This window comes from Nicotiana tabacum, chromosome 10 (assembly GCF_000715075.1).
Source record: "Nicotiana tabacum cultivar K326 chromosome 10, ASM71507v2, whole genome shotgun sequence".
In the NCBI taxonomy this organism is placed as follows: Eukaryota; Viridiplantae; Streptophyta; class Magnoliopsida; order Solanales; family Solanaceae; genus Nicotiana; species Nicotiana tabacum.
The window spans coordinates 5978826-6000894 of NC_134089.1; the positions used below are offsets into that span (position 1 = coordinate 5978826).

General features: G+C 39.9%; 2 protein-coding genes across 2 annotated transcripts; both read right to left on the reverse strand.

Moving 5' to 3' along the window:
* Positions 1 to 2234: 2234 nt before the first annotated feature.
* Positions 2235 to 6154, reverse strand: LOC142164957 (uncharacterized). The gene is made up of 7 exons (XM_075223624.1): positions 5396 to 6154; positions 5235 to 5290; positions 5072 to 5126; positions 4607 to 4991; positions 3782 to 4146; positions 2831 to 3662; positions 2235 to 2743 (listed from the first exon to the last, which is right to left on the reverse strand). The coding sequence occupies exons 1-7, from the start codon at positions 6152 to 6154 to the stop codon at positions 2235 to 2237; spliced, it is 2961 nt and encodes a 986-aa protein (XP_075079725.1).
* Positions 6155 to 6205: 51 nt separating this feature from the next.
* Positions 6206 to 6760, reverse strand: LOC107813370 (uncharacterized). The gene has a single exon (XM_016638630.1). It carries the CDS (start codon positions 6758 to 6760, stop codon positions 6206 to 6208), a length of 555 nt encoding a protein of 184 aa, XP_016494116.1.
* Positions 6761 to 22069: the final 15309 nt, after the last annotated feature.

Genomic DNA, 22069 nt, shown 5'->3' on the forward strand with positions numbered 1-22069 from the left:
GAGTCAATCTTGATGCCTAAGGAAAAAAATTAATCAGCAAAGATTACAATCCAATCAGCATCTCGCAAATCTGGATAACTAAGGAAAGAACTCAATTAGCAAATCAATCAGTAAAGAGTAACGGCCAGTTGCGATGGAGAAAATCAAGCAAGCCTAAACTTAAGGCACGAATCAAGGCAAGCATCCCAGAAGATCGAAGATCCAGTAAAGGTTGATACGCGACTAATCTCGGAAGAACCAACAATCAAGGAGCAAGCCCTCATTACATACATCTGCTGATAGAAGGAAATCAAGGGAAAAGCAACGACTAGCTATCTTATTCTTGGAAAGAATCAATCTCTTTCCAAGGATCAAATCTCTTGGGTTGTTAAGCAGTTGGTTCCACGAGACCAAATAGTACATGCAGTCCAGGTTTTAAACGGATTCAACATGACATGCGAGACCACTAAAAGGGAAATAACCTACCGACGAACACCCTTGGGACCATTCAGGAAACAAAGTTCTATGTGATTAAAGGGGATATGAGATACAATGCTCTATTTAGAAGGCCATGGATTCACAACATGAGGGCAATCCCTCGACACTACATCAGGCACTGAAGTTCCCCGCACCGGGGGGGACCAAGACAGTTTACGGGAAGCAGCCGGCCGCAAAAGAAATATTTGCGGTCGATGAGGTGATCCTGATTTTGGCTCTTTCGACGATAAAGAACCCGAAGTCGGTTAGGAAAGAAGGAACCAAATCGCAATCACCGACACTGGCCCTGACCGAATAGGAGAACCAAGCCCGTTGAACATCCCGATCTCCCGGTGAGGCAGACGGAGCAGGGACGTGACCATAAAGAATCGGAATCAGGGCGATGAGCCTCTCGTATAAGGGCTCGAGCAAAACATCTGCCCTCGGAGACACTGGGACCACGTCCTCTGGGTCTGGGTCGATTCCCAAGATTTTGGAGAGCATTACCAAACAACCGCCCACGACTAATAGAGGTCCATGATATCCGTGCCCAACCGGATGTCACGACGTAAATTTCGGCCCGTATTAGCGATGGATCATTAATTAGCAAAAAGAAAGATATCTTTTTTAGAATTGTACTTAGAGTAAAACTCTCCTACTATATAAAGGGGAAACTAACTATTCATTACACGCATTTTAACATGCTTATCAAGGCAATATACTTATGTTCTTTCTGATTATTCACATTTCTTGCTATTGTTCATAAAATTCTTCATAATGCAAGCTTAGAACCGAAAGCAGATCCCCTATTAAGCCCATGACCGAGCTCGGACTCCCTCTTATCATTGGTTTGGTAAATTATTACGTTTTTTATTTGCTTAACCTAACGTCATTAATTACTTGTATTAAATTAGCCCATATATCCTTAAAATCGTATATAAATTCAATTCTTATCTATTTTTTAGGGTAAATAGACATACGATCTCGTTCTCCTGTGTTCATCTCATGGCATTTGATAGAAATTACCCTACAACATTATGAATGGTGCTGGTACATTGAATTAAAAAAGAAAAATATATATAAGCATCCAAAGAGAGAATGACCAACCTTATACAAGAACTCACACAATATCCAACAATTTTCAAGCCGATGAATTCTAAAATATTATCCGAAAACGTCTCCATTGCACTCGTAAATGAATAATATTTTTAAAGTCAACTTTGCATTTGGATTTTTTGAGTGAATTAAAAGATGCACGTGACCTTAATCCTATTAATTATTTCATTCCAATTCACTCAAAAATATTGAATTTTAAAAATTATTCCATTCCAATTCAATATGGAGGCCTTAGAAGCAATGGATAAGAGAACAATTAATAAGCACAAGTTAATTTAAAAACCCAAATGTTATTTATATTTGAAAGTGAAGCTATTAAGATTCTGATGCAACTTAATCAGATATTCTCCAATTCAATAGTTTTCTCAAATAGTGACATTTTTAGAAAATAGTGTTAGATTCAGAGACCGAAAGGAAAAATGAAAGACACCCAATTAGGGTTCTAAGAGACGAAGAGATAGAAATATATGATTTTCTATATTATTCAATCAATGTACAAAATGAATCTGTTTTCCTATATGTTGTGTTCTCAGAAGTTGGGCCTTTTATCGAGGACCCGGAAGCCCAAATACAATAAATACAAAAATTAAACCTGAAGCTCAAATACTAAATACAGTTGGACTACCACATATACTAACTAATACCAAATTTTAAGCTATTTTCTAAACTATGAATCCCAACACCCCCTTCAAGTTGGAGGGTGGGACAATACCCAACTTGCCAAGATGAAAGTGATGAACATTGCCAGGCAGGGATTTGGTGAAAATGTCAGCCACTTGAGATGCACTTGAGGTATCAAGCAATCTGATCAACCTATCTGCGAGCTTACTCCGGAAAAAATGACAGTCTAACTCAATATGCTTGGTCCGTTCATGGAATACTGGATTTTTGGCTATGTGCAATGCAGCCTGGTTACCAAAGAAAACGGGAATGGAAGAATAGACGGGAAGACCAAAATTAACCAACAGTCTGGACAGCCATGTGACTTCAGCAACTGCTTTGCTCAATGAACGATATTCAGCCTCAGCTGAAGAAAGAGATACCACATGTTGTTTCTTAGATTTCCAGCACACCAAACTACCACCCAACAAAAATGCAAAAACTTGTGGCTGATATTCTATTATCAGGGCAAGAGCCCAATCACTGTCACAAAACACTTGAAGAGAAATGTCTGAGTAATTGTTGAAGAAAATACCATAATCTGAAGTACCATTAATTTATCTCAATAGGTGAAGGGCAGCCTTCATATGAGGAGCACAAGGGTGCTGCATAAACTGGCTTAAATGCTGGACAGCAAAAGACAAATCAGGCCTAGAATGGGTTAAAAAATTCAGCTTCCCAACAAGGCTTCTGTAAACCTCAGGATTAGGGAAAGGATCCCCTACTTTAGCTTTAAGTTTCTCATGCAACTCAAGAGGAGAAATAACAGGAGAGCATACATTACAATGAAACTCCTTTAAAAGATCATGAATAAACTTCCTTTGATGCAATAGAACCTCAAAAGAAGAATATAACACCTCAATACCAATGAAGTAGTTAAAAAGACCCAAATATTTGATTTTAAACTGATCATGAAAAAAAGCTTTTAAGGCAGAAACTTCTCCCAAATCAGTCTCAATAAATACAATATCATCTACATACACAACCAAGATGATAAGGGAGTCCCCAGAACCTTTGGTAAATAGAGAATAATCATTGAGGGCATGAGTATACCCTCTTGATTGTAAGGCTTGTGACAACTTAGCATACCACTGCTTGGAGGCATGTCTCAGCCCATATAGAGATTTTTTCAGCTTAAAAATAAGTGGGGTAGAGGAGGATGTAGATGGAATAGACAATCCAGGAGGTACTTTCATGTAAACTCCCTCATCCAAATCACCATTCAAGAAATCATTATTAATATCAAGTTGGAAAAGGGGCCAATTTTTCTTAACTACCACAGCAATAAGAGTTTTAATGGTGGATATCTTTACAACAGGGGAACGTGTCTCATGAAAATTAATTCCTTCAAGTTGGGTATCACCCCTAACCACTAACCTTGCTTTATATCTTTCAATTGAACCATCAGCTTTGTATTTAACCTTATAAACCTATTTACATCCAATTGGTTTCTAGCCAAAAGGCAACTCAACTATATCCCAGGTTTTATTAGTCTCCAAGCTTCAAATTCCTATCTTATAGCAGCCTGCCATTCAGGGACAACTGCTACCTGAGAATAGCTGGAAGGTTCAGAAACATGTTGCTTAACTAGACTAGAGGAGGATTCAGAAGTGGAGCTAATAGACTGACAGACATAACTCTTAAGATATTTAGGTTGCTTGTGAACATTAGAATACCTCCTAAGAGCAAGAGGAGAAGAAGAATTGGAAGGGAAAAGAGGAACAAGAGGAGGAGAAATGGATGCAGAAGGCTGTGAGAATGGATGAGGAGAATTAGATGATGGGGCAGGAGGAGAAGAGGCAGGAGTAGTTGGAGTAGGAGTAGAAAAAGTGGGAGTAGGAGAAACATAAGGAGAAGAAGTAGCAATCGAAAAAGGAATCATCAAAACATACAGAAAAGGGAAAGGGACATAAGCTGAAAGAATTTATGAGTGATTTAGGAAATGGAAAAATATTTTCATAAAAAGACAACATTTCTAGACACAAAACAGGAGCGAGTCTCCAGATTATATATAACATGTATCCTTTCTTAGCAAAAGGATATCCCCCAAACACACAAGGCACAAATCTATGTTGAAATTTGTCTTTAAGATGCTTGGGAACAGTGGAATAGCAAAGACAATCAAAAGCTCTAAGATGAGTACAAACAGGCAATTTGCCATAGAGTAACTCATAGGGGCTTTTGTGATTTAGTAAAGGGGATGAAAATCTATTTAGCAAATAGATAGCAGTGAGAATACAATCTCCCCAGAATTTAAGGGGAAGGTGAAATTGGAATAGTAGTGCCCTGCCAGTCTCAAGTAAATGTCTATGTTTCCTTTTCACCGCCCCATTCTTTTAAGGGGTATGAGGGCAAAAAGTTTGATGTACAATACCTTTTTCAGCAAAAAATTGACATCCAGACAAGCTGGACCCTAATTCTAGAGCATTGTCACTCCTAACAGTTTGGACTTTAGTGTGGAATTGAGTTTCTACCATGGCAATAAAAGCCTTTAGAATATCAAAAGCATTGCTCTTGGCTCCTAAAAAGTGAGTCCAAGTAGCTCCACTATGATCATCAACAATGGTTAAAAAATATTTTGAACCAAAATATGTAGTGGTGTGATAAGGTCCCCAGGTGCCAATGTGAAGTAATTTGAATGATGTGGTTGACTGTATAGAACTATCAGGGAAAGGTAACCTGCTTTTTCTAGCCAAGAGACAAATGGGACAAATGAAAGATTGTTTAGATGACAATTTGGTTCCAAGATCAGATACATGCTTCATTTTAGAAAAAAAGGTAGATGTCGTAGTCTATGGTGCCAAACAACATTATTTTTATTAACTTTATTCATATGTACATCATCAGACACCTCAGCAGAACTAAGAGACAAATTTGTACTACTACCAGGAACACTAGAACAATTATTAGAAAGAACAACAGTTGAAACATTGCAAGGAGAAACAGAAGGTAAAGATGAATCAGAAAACAAAGAATTTGAAACCATTGGGAGTTAAAATAACTTGTACAATCCACTGTCATGTCTACCAAGTACCACTGGCTTCTTTGGAGAAGGACCCTGAAAAGTACAGCAAGTGTTGGTAAACTAAACCATGTGACCAGGTTTAGCAACAAGTCTGTATACATAAATAAGACTGTATTTAAAACTAGGTATGTAAAGCACATTGTGAAGAATGAGATCAGGAAACAAAGCGAAAGAACCTACATTGTGAACTTTAACTTTGTAACCATTTGGAAGAGACACTAGGTAAGGAATAGATAATATTTGAATGTTGAAAAGAAGAGATTTATCAGATGCCATGTGATTTGAGGCTCCATGATGTATAATCCAAATAACATTGTCTATTTTAGTAAGCAAGCAAGTTCTAATTGAACCATTCTCAGGAAGAAACGTACCACCAAAATTGGCAGATGCCATGAGTGTAGGAGGAGAAGATGGAATGGAAATATGAGACTGTTGCAGCAACATTATGAGTTGAGAGTACTGATCTTTAGTTAAATAAGGGACTACAGAAGCTTGGGGAGACTCAGGTTGTCCAACAGTGCCGTTATGAATCCCAACATCACCAAAATGATCAACCTCAACATGTGAATATACTTTTCTAGGACCAAGTCCCTTAGTGAACTTGAAATTGGGAAGGAAGCCATGCAATTTGTAGCACTTGTCAATAGCATGCCCTGGTTTCTTGCAATACTTGCAGGTTAAAGATGACTTTTGAGACTCTGAGTTAAACCTTGAATGAGAATTTTGTGGTTTGACAGAGTCAAAATTGACCTTGGATGGAAAATTCTGTTTGGAAACCCTAGCATTAAAGGAGGCATAATTGTTGTTAAATTGAGATGCAGAGAGTACTATGCTCTGTTTCTCATCAGCCAAAAGAATGATGTACACAGTGTTCATTGAGGGCAAGGGATTCATCATGATTATGTTGCTCCTTACATGAAGATAAGTATCATTAAGTCCCATCAAGAACTAATAAACTCTCTGTTCTTCCTTAGCTTTCTTGTTACCCCCACATGTACAAACAGATAAATGGTTGACAGAAATGGAAGATATCTCATCCCAAAGTTGTTTTATGGTATTAAAGTAAGATACTATATCTAGTGAACCTTGAGATATATGTGCCAACTCCTTCTTAAGTTCAAACAACCTAGCTTTATCATCCTTGGGTAACTCATAGTACTCAACATTACGAGATATTTCTTTGGTAGGGGAGTTTGTCAACCAAGAGATGACTAAATTATTGCATCTCTGCCATTGCCTTGCCAAATGGGACTCAGCAGGTGGCTTGACAGATAAACCGTTAATGAAATCCAATTTATTACGAACAGACAAAGCTACTAGGATAGTCCCACACCAACTAGAATAACCAAACACATCAAAAGGAATAGAAACTAGAGAAGCACCCAAAACATCAGAGGGATGAACATAGAGTGGGTGACATGGATGAGTGTAATCATCCAGATGAAAAACAGTACGGGATGAAGTTCCTACACCATTGACTGGAGTCTTAGAATTATTTGTCATATTGACGACCAATCAAAACAACAAAAACTGGACCAGATTACTAAGAATAGTGGAATTCAGGAATTGAAGTTTCTAAAACAAAAATTGTACGTGCAGAAAAAAGAATAACATCAACGAGCTAACAAGGAGCTAGGGAGATGAGACGACGTTACCAAAAGCACCGTTCGCTATCGGAAGGGGACGACCTTGCCAAAAAATAAAGAGACAGACGAAAATTGTTGAGAAGATGAGTTGAAATAAGGTCGACGTAATCCAAATCAAAAAATCACAGCAGTAATTTAAAAGAAAAACTCATTTTCATCGATAATTTCTTCCTCGCAAAAACCTAGATTTCGATCTCCGATGAACACCAAAATCGGAATGAAATTCAGCAGAGAAAACTTCACCAATATCATCGCACATCGATGGAGGAACAGATCTTAAACGCCATAGCTCTGATACCATGTTAGATTCAGAGATCGAAAGGAAAAATAAAAGACACCCAATTAGGATTCTAAGAGATGAAGCGAGAGAAATACCTGATTTTCTATATTATTCAATCAATGTACAAAATGAATCTATTTTCCTATATGTTGTGTTCTCAGAAGATGGGCCTTTCATCTAGGACTTGAAAGCCCAAATACAATAAAGAAATTTTTTCATAAAACACTATCTTTTTGTGGTAATTAGCTATCTGTAGATACCATTTACTATATTACGGATTGTAGATACGTTTTCTGTTGTTATAAGATGTATTAGATGTATTTAAGCTACTGTATTCATGAATACAGTAGCAAAAATAAGCGTGAATCAGGGAAGTCCAGCTAATCAATTGTTGTATTCGAGTGTATTCGACTGTATTCATGGCGTAAAACATGGGATTACAGCTGGATATATTATTGTATTCGACTGTATTCACGGCGTGAAACAGGGGATTACACTGTTTTTAAATGGAAAGTGAATCAATTAACATAATAGACTCCTAATATAACTCAACAAACTCAATTATAACACACAAATTTTGTATTTCGAGTTATAAAAAAGATTCTCAACCGAAAAATACCCCAGAAACATAGCAATCTTCGGAGAAATTATATAATACATCTGAATACATAAATTAATTAAAAAGACATATGAATACATTCATGGAATATAGCGAGACAGTGAATACAATGAAATACATAGAATACAGTGGGATACATTGAAATACAATGAAAAAAAACAGTGAATACAATGAAATACATGGAATACAACGAGATACATTGAATTCAATAGAAAAAAAAGACAATAAATACAATGAAATACATGAAAATACATTGAAATATATTAACATAAAATCAAGTAGCTCAGCCCCAAACTCCGTTGTTTTTGTTCAAGAACAAACCCTAATTTCTAGCGAATCAGCCATCGAACAAAAACCCTGAATCGCTAGCGCTGCAACTCTAACAATAATGTTCCTTGTTGGGTCGCGAGCTCTATCGAGTGAAGGCAGATTTGATGGCGGGCAAAAGCTGGCTTGTTGGGTCGTGAGCTCTATCGAGTGAAGGCAGATCTGATGGCGAGCAAAAGCTTTTGCCCATTTTTGGAACACAATGCAGATACATTTGATGGACCTTCTGGAAAGGAACCATACAACAAATCCATGCTGTGAATGGCCATAATTTTTTTCAATATTATGATATTTCTTCACTCTTTTGGATAAACAAGCTTCAATTGAAATTGAGATTTGTTCCTAAAAAAACGTTCATTTTCACCTTCTTCTTTTCCCTTTTAGCCTCTTCTTTATCTTCCTCTTCTTGCTTTTCTGGTTTGAAGTATTCCTTATTGATTAAACCAAGTGGGTCGTAGTCTTCTTTTCCTGCTCTTGATTTTCCTATTGCAAAATTAGCACCAGCAACCCAATTGATTTTAATCGCTCTATTTTTCCCCTCATAGCTTCTACTACTCTGATTTCTTTTTCTTTTGAATTTTTCACAGTATTCTTGATCATCAATTCTTCACTGCAGATAAATTATGAAATTCTTGACTGAATCTCACATGGAATCCAGGCAAAATCACCATTTGTGACTAACGGTAAATGATGTGGGTGAGAGAAATTTTGAGATTGTGCATCGTATTTTCAGGGAATGAGGGAAGAGAATGACATGTATCAAAGTAGAGAGAAAAGGAAAATAATGTAACTGAATAGCGTATTTAGTGGCTTAGGCGCAGTAGGTAATCAAAATTAGATATTTTGCTATAAACACTAAAAGGTATCTATAGAATATAATTTTTTTAAATGGTATTTATTTAAAATAAATAAGGTGTTAACCTTTTATATAGGAGGTAAAAACTTCTATTTTTTATTAAGAATAAAAAATCTAAACTCACTTGCACCGACGCGACCTGGCGCTGCTTTGCCCAATTGTAACTTATCATCGGCAATCAAAGCTTTGTTGTCATTTTGAAAAGGGAAAATTTCACATTAGAACTAGTGGGCTTCCTACATTTTAATTTTATAGCCCATATTTCAATTTACAACCAACTAGCCCAAAAATAATAGGCTAAGATTCAACATCACTCCAATAGATTCTCAAAATTACTATTTAATTTTTAAAAAAGATTATTCAAGATTTTAAGTTAATTTTTGAATCAGTAACTGTGACTCAAATATTAGTTCAACAAACCAAATCTATTTGGTTGGTGAAAATTAGATTTTTAACAAGCTTAAATATGTGGTTTTAAATTCCGAATTTGATTTTGTGAGAAATTTGGAATAGGTGTTATTTAGACTTGTTAGAAGATTGTATATAAAATTTGAATTCATTTAATGGAGACTTGGACTAGTTTTGAACAAGAATTGTAACTAAAAATCATGGAAAAAGTTCGTCTACAGATGCTTGTATAAAGGTGTATAAAAGTGTATAATAGTGTATAAGATGTGTTTATACACTCATATACACTATTATACAAGACCCCAATTCGCCCTCCGTGAACTGTTGTGATAGCACCTAGTCTCTACGACTTGGTATGCCTAACAACTGCGGAAAATAACAAAACTTGCGGAAGAAATAATTAAAAGCCAAAATAACCGAATGAAACAGTATTTAAAATGCCGCTCGGCATATACAATACAACTTCTCAAAAACTAATACACTCTCCCAAAACCTGGAATCTCATGAAAGCACAAGCCTTTGAATATCTAGCAGTGTCTAACTCCATAATATCTACCAAGGAAAAGAAATACAGAAAGGCTAATACTTAAAAGCGAGAATAGAAAGGGACTCCTCGGTCTGCGGACGCGGCAGATATACCTCGAAGTCTCTGGGGTAGTCGCCTCACCTCAAGGGTGATAGGACTGGGTCGAAGTACCTGGATCTGCACATGAAAAACATGCGCAGAAAGGGCATGAGTACACCACAACGGTACTCAGTAAGTGCCAAGCCTAACCTCGGTCGGATAGTGACGAGGAAGGTCAGGGCCCTACTGAGGTTAAATAAAATATACAGTTCAACAGTGTAGAACAAAACAATATAAATAAGTACAGCAGTAAAGCAACACAAGATATAAAGGACAACAACAACTTTTACAGAGGCAAGTAAACACAGAAAGAAAAACGGCTCAACGCCAAAATAACAATCGGGGATCTCCCAGGATACCGTCCTGTAGTCCCAAATATACATATCCAATGGATCTCCCAAGATCCCATCCAGTAGTCCAACTCATGGTGCGCGGGGATCTACCGGAAATACCGTTCCGTAGTCTCAAATGTAAATACCCAATACTGGGGGAATCTACTGGGTGCATTTCTCGTAGTTCCATATATAACTGTGCAGGGGGATCTACCGGAATCCCATATCCGTAGTCCCAAATGTAAATACACAGCAGCAACAGGAAAATACTCAGAAATGTCAAACTTCATATTAAGGCAAACAAGTAATTCTAGCCTAGCATGCTGCACAGAATTCAGAGTTTGAGCAAATACAACAATTAAATCACTTAGACATGTTTTTCTAAACTAACAACAGGCTTAATAGTGCAAGTAATAAAAACAGGAAAGAAAACGTACTAGTAATTACTTAATGAAAAATTGAATTTCCAACAATTAGCACAAGTACACACTCGTCACCTCACGTACAAGGCATCTCAATTACCAAATATATCAAATCCTAAGGGTAAAGTCTCCCACACAAGGTTAGGCAAGCCACTTACCTCGAACCAGCTCAAATCAATCCGAAACCACGCTCTTGCCACGAGTACTTGACTCCAAATGGCCTAAATGTATTCTATTAAATTTCATAATGTAAATTAAATAACACTTCAAGTAACTGATTCTACAAAGAAATTCTAAGATAATATCGAAATTAGGTAAAATGACCAAAATGCCTATCGGGCCCACATCTCGGAATCGGGTAAAATTTACATTTCCAGAATCCTCACACTCTCACGAGTTCAATCATACCAAAAGTACCAAAATCGGACCTCAAATGGTCCCTCAAATCATCACTCAAAGGTCTCCAATTAATCAATCCCTAACCCCCAATTACCACTGATTTTCCTTAAATTTTCATGTTTATAATGATAAAAATCACCTCAATAACGAGTTTAGGTTCCAAGAATCTTACCTCCTCGAAGTTCTCTTGAATTCCCTCTCAAAAACCTCCCCAAAAGCTCACTTCCCGGATGAAAATGGTGAAAGAATAGCTCAAATTCGCGAAGGCAATTATTTATATGTTCTGCTCAGCAATACCGCATTTGCGGTCTACCCATCGCATCTGCGATACCGCTTCTACGGTTCTCACTTAAAGTTCCATCTCCGCACCTGCGACCCAGGTGCCGCATCTGTGGTCCCGCAGGTGCGGTAATCCTATCGTTTCTGCGGTCTTGCTCAAATTCCTCTTAGCCGCTTCTGCGGCTCAACTCCGCATCTGTGGTAGTCGCATCTGCGGCCTACCAACCGCAAATGCGGTTATGACAACAGCCCAAAGACTTCAGCTGCAATTTCCAACTTTCTAACTTCCCGTTAACCACCCGAAATCATCCCGAGGCCCCCGGGACCTCAACCAAAAGCACAAACAAGTCCAATACCCCTGTGCAAACTTATACCAAATTCTTAAAACACCTAAAACAACATCGAAACGGCGAATCAACCACGAATTCAAGCCTAAAAATTCCAAAACTCTAAAAATACGCTTCGATCAAAAAGTCTATCAAACTTCAAACCTCGTCCGAATGACCTGAAATTTTGCACACACGTCACATTCAACACTACGGAGCTACTCCAACTTCCGGAATTCCATTCCGACCCTCAGATCAAAATTTCACTATCAAACCGGAAACTTCAAAATTCGACCTTTCGGCATTTCAAGCCTAAATTAGCTTTGGACCTCCAAAACATAATCTAAACACGCCCCTAAGCCCGAAATCACCCTACGGAGCTAACGAAACCATCAGAATTCCATTTCGAGGTTGTCTTCTTACTGTTCCGACTACGGTCAACTTTCCAACACTAAAGCTCTCATTTAGGGACTAAGTGTCCCAAAGCTCTCCGAAACTCAAAATCGAACATCCCGGCAAATCAAAATAGCAGAAATAAATATGGGAAAAGCAGTTGACAGGGGATCAGGGCGTAAATTCTTAAGAAAACCGGCCGGGTCGTCACAATTATACAATATTATACATAGTTATACAAAAAACTGACTTCGTCTTCTTCCTTACGTCTTTTCTGAAATGTAACTCAAATCTACTCCAAATCACTTCAAATTTAAATTTTGAACTCCTTTTGATATTTTCAATCAATTGGAACAGCATCCAATCCAAACAACTAACAAACTCAAAAAGTCATATTTTCGAAAGCAAAACTTTGAATGACCTTTAATGGTGGACTTCTACTCTTCAGTTTTTTTACATTGCAACCAGGTGACATAGAGAGAGAAGCAGTAATGGTGGACGGTCCCTCGAAGCATATGTAAAAGATGTGAGAAGAAGAGAGACTAAAAGCAGTGGTTGTGAAAACACAGATTTAACTCCATAGCTTTTAGAAGTAATGGTTGTAAGAACAAATTTGCAAGAGCTATTATTTTCAAAATATGTACAATATGAGCTAGGTCCGATAAAACTTAAAAATACGGGCCATTTTTTATTATGGTGTGAAGTCATGTGTATTTTTCTTTCTTTTGAAAATATATTATGCGGGAATTATTAAGCGTACACTAGATAAGCATTATATTTCATTAGTTATATTGATTATGTAAATGAGATATATTTAAATCTGATTAAGATATGTCAGAAGTTTGATTGTTCCGCTTGAAATTAATGCAAAATGGCATTTTAGATTTGAAATTGACTTGTGCTTGGTAATTATTTTATACGTTAAATATTAGTTTTTCCGAGTGAATAGTACTTGAATATTTTACAAAATGCGGGGCACATGCATCTTTTGTTTTATCTTTAATTGTCAAAAGAAAAATTAACAGTGGACAAAACTTATTTTTTTATAAACGTATTTAAAATATTTCTTATTAATCAGGTCTTGCTATTTGTTAGGATTCATAGTTTAGAAAATAGTAATTTGGTATTACTTAGTTAGTATGTGTGGTAGTCCAGCTGTATTTAGTATTTGAGCCTCACGTTTGTAGGAATTTTTACCTCCTATAGCAAAAGTTAACATCTTATTTATTTTAAATAAATACCATTTAAAAAAAAATGTATTCTATAGATACCTTTTAATATTTATAGCAAAATATCTAATTTTGGTTACCTACTGTCACGATCAGGATTTTTCAACCTCGGGAGTCGTGATGGTGCCTACTAATGAAAGCTAGGCAAGCCAACTGTTTGAACAAATTACTTTTTTTTCCCATTTTAATCCTTTAACAATTATGAAACAATAACTTATAAACAAACAAATTTAAACAAGTGGAATAAACAATGAAACTATCTGTATATATCCATTACAACTTCTTAAACAACGACTACTCATAACTGGAGTCACAGCTTCACAGATGGTCTAGGAGTACTACAAACAAAGTCTGAAAGATAAATAATACATTGTTTTTGAAATATGTAAATGAAACGGGATGAAGGGATAGAGGGAGACACTAGGGCCTGCGGACGCCTGCAGGACTACCTCGGAATCTCCGACTGGACTGAAGGCAGCCACCCAAGTTAAGATCTGAATGTTGCTGCTCCGGGATCTGCACACAGTGCAGAGTGTAGTATCAGCACAACCGACTCATGTGCTGGTAAGTGTCTAGCCTAACACCGACGAAGTAGTGACAAGGCTAGGACCAGACTACCAAATAAACCTGTGCAGTTATATCATATACAGCGGAAAACAAAACAGAAATATACAATTAAGGATGGAAGGGGGACATATTGCGGGGGAAATATCATTTACCAATAGTATCTCAGGAGAAAAGCATAAAGAACAATTTAAAATTTGCGGCAGAAATAATAAGGAAACTGTGACAAAACAATAACCACTTTTATCTTTTATTGTTGCGGCGTGCAACCCGACCCAAATCATAAAAATACTGTTGCGGCATGCAACCCGATCCATATCATTTATCACCACTGCGGCGTGCAACCCGATCCAATTATAATGTTGTTGCGGCGTGCAACCCGATCCAAATATAATATTTTTGCGGCGTGCAACCAGATCCCAATATACATATCAACACCAATCACAAAAAGAGTCCCGACAAGGGAACAATAAGGAAACAAAACTATCCCGGCAAGGGAATCGACAACATAAGTAAATACGTCCCGCAAGGGAGTCAGCTATAACCAAACTTGTTCCAACATTTAACTTCACAAAAGAAACCTCCACTAGCACCAATACTCAACCATAAGCAATTTCCACGAGAATAATCATAATTATTGCCCAACACAGAGAATCAACAACATAGGCATTCGTAGTACTTATTAAGAACACAACGATTTCACTTTAATACTCACGGGCATGCTTGACACCAGCGTATAGATACTCGTCACCATGCCTATACGTTGTACTCAATAAATAACACATAGCAAATAAGACTCAACTCCTAATCCCTCAAACTAAGGTTAGACCAAACACTTATCTCGATGCCATGAACACAATTAAAGCCTCAACTATCGCTTTACCTCATGATTCCACCACCAATTCGCTCGTATCTAGCCACAAGTTATTTAATTACATCAATAAATGCTAAAAGAATCAATTCTAATGCATGAAAATAAGTTTTCTAAAGTTTTCCCCAAAAAGTCAAAAATTGTCTGTGGGCCCACATGGTCAAAACCCGAGGTTCGAACGAAAACCCGATTACCCATTCCCCCACGAACCCAAATATATAATTTGTTTTGAAATCGGACCTCAAATCGAGGTCCAAATCTCCAAATTTTGAAAAACCTAGGTTCTACCCAAAACACTCAATTTTTCCCTGAAAATCATTGATTTTGTCATGTGAAAAGATGTTAAAGATTGAAGAAAACAAGTTAGAAATGACTTACAATCGATTTGGAAGAGAAGTTGTCTTTGAAAAATTGCCCAAGGGTGTTTTGGTTTTGAAAGGGTTTGAAAAATGGAAGATTTTCGGCTAAGTTATGAAGTTGCAGGTCGCAGATGTCGCAACTGCGACCAGGGTTCGCAATTGCGAACCCTTAAGGAACCTGTTACCTTCGCATTTGCGATCATATGTTCGCAATTGTGAACTCGCATTTGCGACCACTGGCTACTACTGGAGGCATCACATTTGTGATGCTGGCCTTGGGCTTTTTCGCATTTGCGAACCAGTAAAAACGAAGCCTGCAGGCCTGCAATATACCAGTTAAAATCTGCAACATCCTAAATCCAAATTTGCACCCCATGGCTTATCCAAAATGTATCCGAGCCCCCGGGGCTCCAAACCAAACATTCACACCAACCCTAAAACATCATACAGACTTGCTCGTGCAATCTAATCCTCAAAATAACATCAATAACCATGAATTTACCACCAAAATCATGAAATCACTTAAGAACATCAAATTTTCTCAAATAAGGTTCGATTCACGTAATTTCAAGTCTGTTTCTTACCAAATTTCACAGACTCGACTTAAATCACATATAAGACCTGTATCGAGCTCCGAAACCAGAATACAGGCCCGATACCATCAAATTTCAAACACATTTCATTTCCAAAAACTCATAAATATTCCAAAAAGCAATTTTCTTTAAAAATTCATTTCTCGAGCTTGGGACCTCGGAATTCGATTCTGGGCATACGCCCAAGTCCCATATTTTCCTACGGACCTCCCAAGATCATCGGAACACGGATCCGGGTCCATTTGCTTAAAATGTTGACCAAAGTAAACCATATTCAAATTTTAACTCTAGAAATTCATTTTCTCATATTTTCACATAAACAACTTTCCGGATATAGGTCCGGACCACGCACACAAATCAAGGTAAGGTAAAAAAGAGGTTTAAGGCCTCAAAACACAGGATTTGTTTCTAAAACAAGTGATGACCTTTCGGGTTATCACATTCTCCACCTCTAAAACAATCGTTCATCCTCGAATGGACATAAGAATGAAGTACCTGAGTCGGGGAAAAGATAGGGATAACGGTTCCACATATCGGACTGGGACTCCTAGGTCGATGTCTAAGCAGGCTGACCTTTCCACTAAACACGAACAGAAGGAAAACTCTTCGATATGAACTGACGAACCTGCCGGTCTAGAATAGCTAACGGCTCCTCCTCATAGAACAAGTCCTTGTCCAACTAGACAGTGCTGAAATCTAACACGTGGGATGGATCGTCGTGATACTTCCGAAGCATGGACACATGAAACACTGGATGCACGACTGATAAGCTTGGCGACAACGCAAGTCTGTAAGCCACCCCTCCCACTCGATCAAGAATCTCCAACGGGCCAATGAACCTAGGGCTAAGCTTGCCCTTCTTTCCAAGTCTCATCACGAACTTCATAGGCGACACTCGAAGCAATACCCGCTCTCCAACCATGAAAGCCAAATCACGAACCTTACGGTCGGCATAACTCTTTTGCCTGGACTAAGCTGTACGAAGCCTATCCTGAATGATCCTGACCTTATCCAAGGCATCCTGTACTAGATCCGTACCCAACAACCGAGCCTCTCCCGGCTCAAACCATCAAACCAGCGACCAACACCGCCTACAATACAAAGCCTCATAAGGAGCCATTTGGATACTCGACTAGTAACTGTCGTTGTAGGCAAACTCTGCTAAAGGCAAAAACTGATCCCACGAGCCTCCAAAGTCAATGACACGAGCTCGGAGCATATCCTCCAAAATCTAAATGGTCCGCTCGGACTGCCCGTTCGTCTGAGGATGAAATACTGTGCTCAACTCAACCCATGTGCCCAACTCTCGCTGAAATGTTCTCTAGAAATGTAAGGTAAACTGCGTACCTCAATCCGAAATGATAGATACGGGCACACCATGAAGACGAACAATCTCCCAGATACAGATCTGAGATAACCTTTCAGAAGAATATGAGACTGCCACATGAATGAAATGTGCTGACTTGGTCAGCCTATCAACAATAACCCACACTGCATCGAACTTCATCTGAGTTCATGGGAGTCCAACAACGAAGTCCATAGTGATACGCTCTCACTTCCACTCAGGAATCTCAATCTTTTAGAACAAACCACCAGGCCTCTGATGGTCGTACTTAACCTGCTAACAATTCAAACACCGAGCCACATATGCAACAATGTCCTTATTCATTCTCCTCCACCAATAATGCTATCGCAAATCCTGATACATCTTAGCAGCGCCTGGATGAATAGAGTATTGGGAACTATGGGCCTCCTCTAAAATCAACTCCAGGAGCCTATCCACATTTGGCACACAAACTCGACCTTGCAGCCTCAAAACTCCATCATCTCCCAATATAACCTGCTTGGCACCTCCATGTTGCACCGTGTCCTTAAGGACACACAAATGAGGATCATCAAATTGCCAATCTTGGATACGCTCCAATAAAGAAGAACGAGCAATTGTGCAAGCTAACACACGACTGAGCTCAGAAACATCCAACCTCACGAACTGATTGGCCAAAGCCTGAACATCCAAAGCAAGCGGTCTCTCACCGACCGGAATATAAGCAAGACTGCCCATACTGGCTGACTTCATACTTAAAGCATCGGCCACCACATTGGCCTTTCCCGGATGATATAAGATGGTGATATCACAGTTCTTTAATAGCTCCAACCACCTTCTCTGCCTCAAATTTAGCTCTTTCTGCTTGAACAAATACCGCAGACTCTTGTGATCCGTGAACACCTTATATGCCACACCATACAGGTAATGCCTCTAAATATTCAACGCGTGAAAAATGGTTGCTAACTCCAAATCATGAACCGAATAGTTCTTCTCATGAATCTTCAACTGCGGCGAAGCATAGGCAATGACCTTGCCATCCTGCATCAACACCACACCAAGTCCAATACGAGATGCATCACAATAAACCGTATAAGGCCCTACCTGTGGGCAAAACCAACACCGGTGCCGTAGTCAAAGTTGTCTTGAGCTTCTGAAAGCTTGCCTCACACTCGTCCGACCACCTGAACTGGGCACCCTTCTAGGTCAACCTGGTCATCGGGGTTGCAATAGATGAAAACCCCTCTACAAACCGATGATAGTATCCTGCCAGACCCAAGAAACTCCGAATATCTGTAGCTGATGCTGGTCTAGGCCAGTTCTTGACTGCCTCTATCTTCTTCGGATCAACCCGAATACCCTCTGCTAATACAGCATGACCAAGGAATGCAAGTGAACTCAACCAGAACTCGCACTTCGAAAACTTAGCATATAACTGACTATCCCTCCATGTCTGAAGAACCACTCTCAGATGCTGCTCATGCTCCTCCCGGATGGGGGAATGGATAAAAATATCATCAATGAAGACTATCACGAACGAATCCAAGTAAGGCCTGAACACTCGGTTCATCAAATCCATAAAAGTTGCTGGGGCATTTGTCAACCCGAATGACATCACCAAGAACTCATAATGCTCGTACCGAGTGTGGAAAGCTGTCTTAGGGATATCAGATTCCCTAATCCTCAACTGATGATAGCCAGATCTCAAGTCAATCTTCGAAAATACCTTGGCACCCTGAAGCTGATCAAACAAATCATCAATCCTAGGCAATGGATACTTATTCTTGATTGTAACTTTGTTCAACTGCTGGTAATCTATGCACATTCTCATCGATCCGTCCTTCTTCTTAACAAACAACACCGGCGCACCCTAAGGCGAGACACTAGGTCTAATAAAGCATTTTTCAAGCAAGTCTTGCAACTGCTCCTTCAACTCTTTCAACTCAGGCGGGGCCCATACGATACAGGGGGGTAGAACTGGGCTGAGTGCCCGGAGCTAAATTAATGCAGAAGTCAATATCCCTAACGGGTGACATACCCGACAGGTCTGAAGGAAATACCTCAGGAAACTCACGAACAACAGGCATAGAATCAATAGAAGGAACCTCGGCACCATAATCACGAACATATGCCAAATAGGCCAAACACCCCTTCTCGACCATACGCTGAGCCTTCGTATAAGAGATAGCACTACGGGTAAAATGACCATGAGTCCCTTTCCACTCTAAACAAGGTAAACCCGGCAAGGCTAAGGTCACAGTCTTGGCATAACAGTCCAAGATAGCATGGTAAGGTGATAGCCAGTCCATCCTCAATATGACATCAAAATCAACCTTGTCCAGAAGTAACAAATTTGCATGAGTCTCAAGGCCCCCAATCACAACTATACACAAATGATGGACTAGATCTACCACAATAGAATCACCCACCGGTGTAGACATATATACAAGGGCACTCAAAGAATTACTAGGCATGACCAAATACAGTGCAAAATAGGATGACACATAGGAGTATGTAGACCCTGGATTAAATAGAACTGAAGCATCTCTACTACAAACTAGAACAATACCTGTGATAACTGCATCGGAAGCCTCAGCCTCAGGCCTGGCTGGAAGAGCATAACATCGGGGTTGAGCCCCTCCACCCTGAACTACATCTATGAGACGGCCTACTCTGGCTGGCCTCCACCTCTAGCTGCCTGACCTCTACCTCTAATACCTCAAACTCCACCTCTAGCACCTCCACCCCCATCCCTAGCTGGCGGAGCGGGCGGTGGAATACCTAGCGCCTGTACCATAGCACGGGAACCCTGCTGCTGCGACTGAATACCTACCAATCTCGGACAAGCCCTCCGGATATGACCATACTCACCGCACTCAAAGCATCCACATGAGTGTTGCGGCTGAGGAAACTGAGACTGACCCTGGCGACCTGAATGACCACCCCAAAAACTCTGGAGTGGCGGTGCACTGATAGGAGCTGGTGGTGCACTATAGGGATGCTGATCAGAATACTACATATGAGAACCACGGCCACCTGAAGTGCCGTGAGAAACCTGAAGTGCTGACTGAAAGGCCTAAGAGTATGGCCTTTACCATACGAATCTCAACCTCCAGACGAACCACTGAATCTGCCTGAATGACAAGGCCTCTTATCAGACCCCTGACCACTCCCCTACAATCGAACCATCTCAACTCTCCTGGCCACATTGGCCGCCTCATGAAAAGAAATCTCACTCCCCATCTCCTTAGCCATCTGAAGTCGAATAGGCTGAATAAATCCCTCAATGAACCTCCTCACCCTCTCTCTCTCTCGGTGGGAAGTATGATAAGAGCATGACGGGCCAAGTCGATGAATCTAGTCTCGTACTGAGTGACAGTCATAGAACTCTACTGGAAACGCTCAAACTACCTCTGATAGATCTCTCTCTGAGTGATAGGGAGAAACTTTTATAGAAATAGCTGAGTAAACTGTTCCCAAGTCAAAGATGGCAATCTGGCTGGTCTAGTCAAACAATAATCTCTCCACCAAGTCTTGGAGGATCTAGACAAGCGGAAAGTAGCAAAGTCGACCCCATTGGTTTCCACTCTCCCTATGTTCCTGAGAACCTCATGACAGCTGTCTAGATAATCTGGGGATCCTCAAAATATGCACCGCTGAAAGTAGTAGTGAAGAGCTTGGTGAACCTGTCCAATCTCCACAAAGCATTGGCAATCATAGCTGCTCCATCACTAGTTTGAGCTGCCACACACGGCTGAACTGCTCCAATTGGCTGAGCTGCTGGAGTTTGAAACTGGTGAGCCGTTTGCTCCGGAGTACGAGTAGCAGGAGTCTGGGCTCCTCCTCCAGCCTGAGAGACGGCTGGAGCTACACGAAGCAAACCTGCCTGGGTGACACTCTCCATGAGGCCCACTAGACGGACCAGAGCATCCTGGAGTACTAGGTAGCAATGAACCCCTCTGGGACCTGAGATGGGCCCACCAGAACTGCCTGTGCCGGAACATCATCATCAAACTCAACCTGAGGCTCCACCGCTAGTGCTGCTGCTCTGGGCTGAGCTCTGCCCCTACCTCGGCCTCTGGCACGGCCTCGCCCTCGCCCTCTGCCCCTCGTGGGAGCTGCTGCCGGGGGCTCGGGCTGCTGGTCAATGGATGAAGAAGCGCGTGTTCTCACCATCTGCGAAAGAACAGAGTAGAAATTCAATTAACATTGAGCAACCAAACCGCACGATAGGAAAGAATAGATGTGAAATTTTTCCCAACTCTGTAGCCTCTGAGGGATAAATACAGATGTCTACGTACCGATCCTTTAGACTCTACTAAGCTTGTCTGTGAATTGTGAGACCCATGTAACCTAGAGTTCTGATGCCTTCAGTAGTAGCCAGTGGTCGCAAATGCGACACCACCTTCACAAATGCGAGTTCACAATTGCGAGCTAGGCTTTGCAAATGCGAAGCCTGCAGGCCTGCAATATACCAGTTAAAATCTGCAACATCCTAAGTCCAAATTCCACCCCGTGGCCTATCCAAAATGCACCCGAGCCCTCGTGGCTCCAAACCAAACATGCACACCAACCCTAAAACATCATACGGACTTGCTCGTGCAATCTAATCCTCAAAATAACATCAACAACCATGAATTCACCACCAAAATCATGAAATCACTTAAGAACATCAAATCTTCCAATTTTCTCAAATAAGGTCCGATTCACGTCATTTCAAGTTCGTTTCTTACCATATTTCACAGACTCAACTTAAATCACATATAAGACCTGTACCGGGCTCCGGAACCATAATACGGGCCCGATACCATCAAATTTCAAACACATTTCATTTCCAAAAACTCATAAATATTCTAGAAAATATTTTTTAAAAAAAAATTATTTCTCGGGCTTGGGACCTCGAAATTCGATTTTGAGCATACGCCCAAGTCCTATATTTTCCTACGGACCTCCCGGGATT

Bases quoted from the DNA above. Each gene is read 5' to 3' on its own strand.
- LOC142164957 (XM_075223624.1), bottom strand. From the start codon at position 6,154: ATGATGAATCCCTTGCCCTCAATGAACACTGTGTACATCATTCTTTTG. The intron at 5,291-5,395 runs GTGCTTTACATA...TGTACTTTTCAG, and splicing joins CTGATCTCATTCTTCACAAT to GGTCCTTCTCCAAAGAAGCC. The intron at 4,147-4,606 runs GTATTGTACATC...AAATTCTTTCAG, and splicing joins TCAATTTTTTGCTGAAAAAG to CTTATGTCCCTTTCCCTTTT.
- LOC107813370 (XM_016638630.1), bottom strand. From the start codon at position 6,760: ATGACAAATAATTCTAAGACTCCAGTCAATGGTGTAGGAACTTCATCC.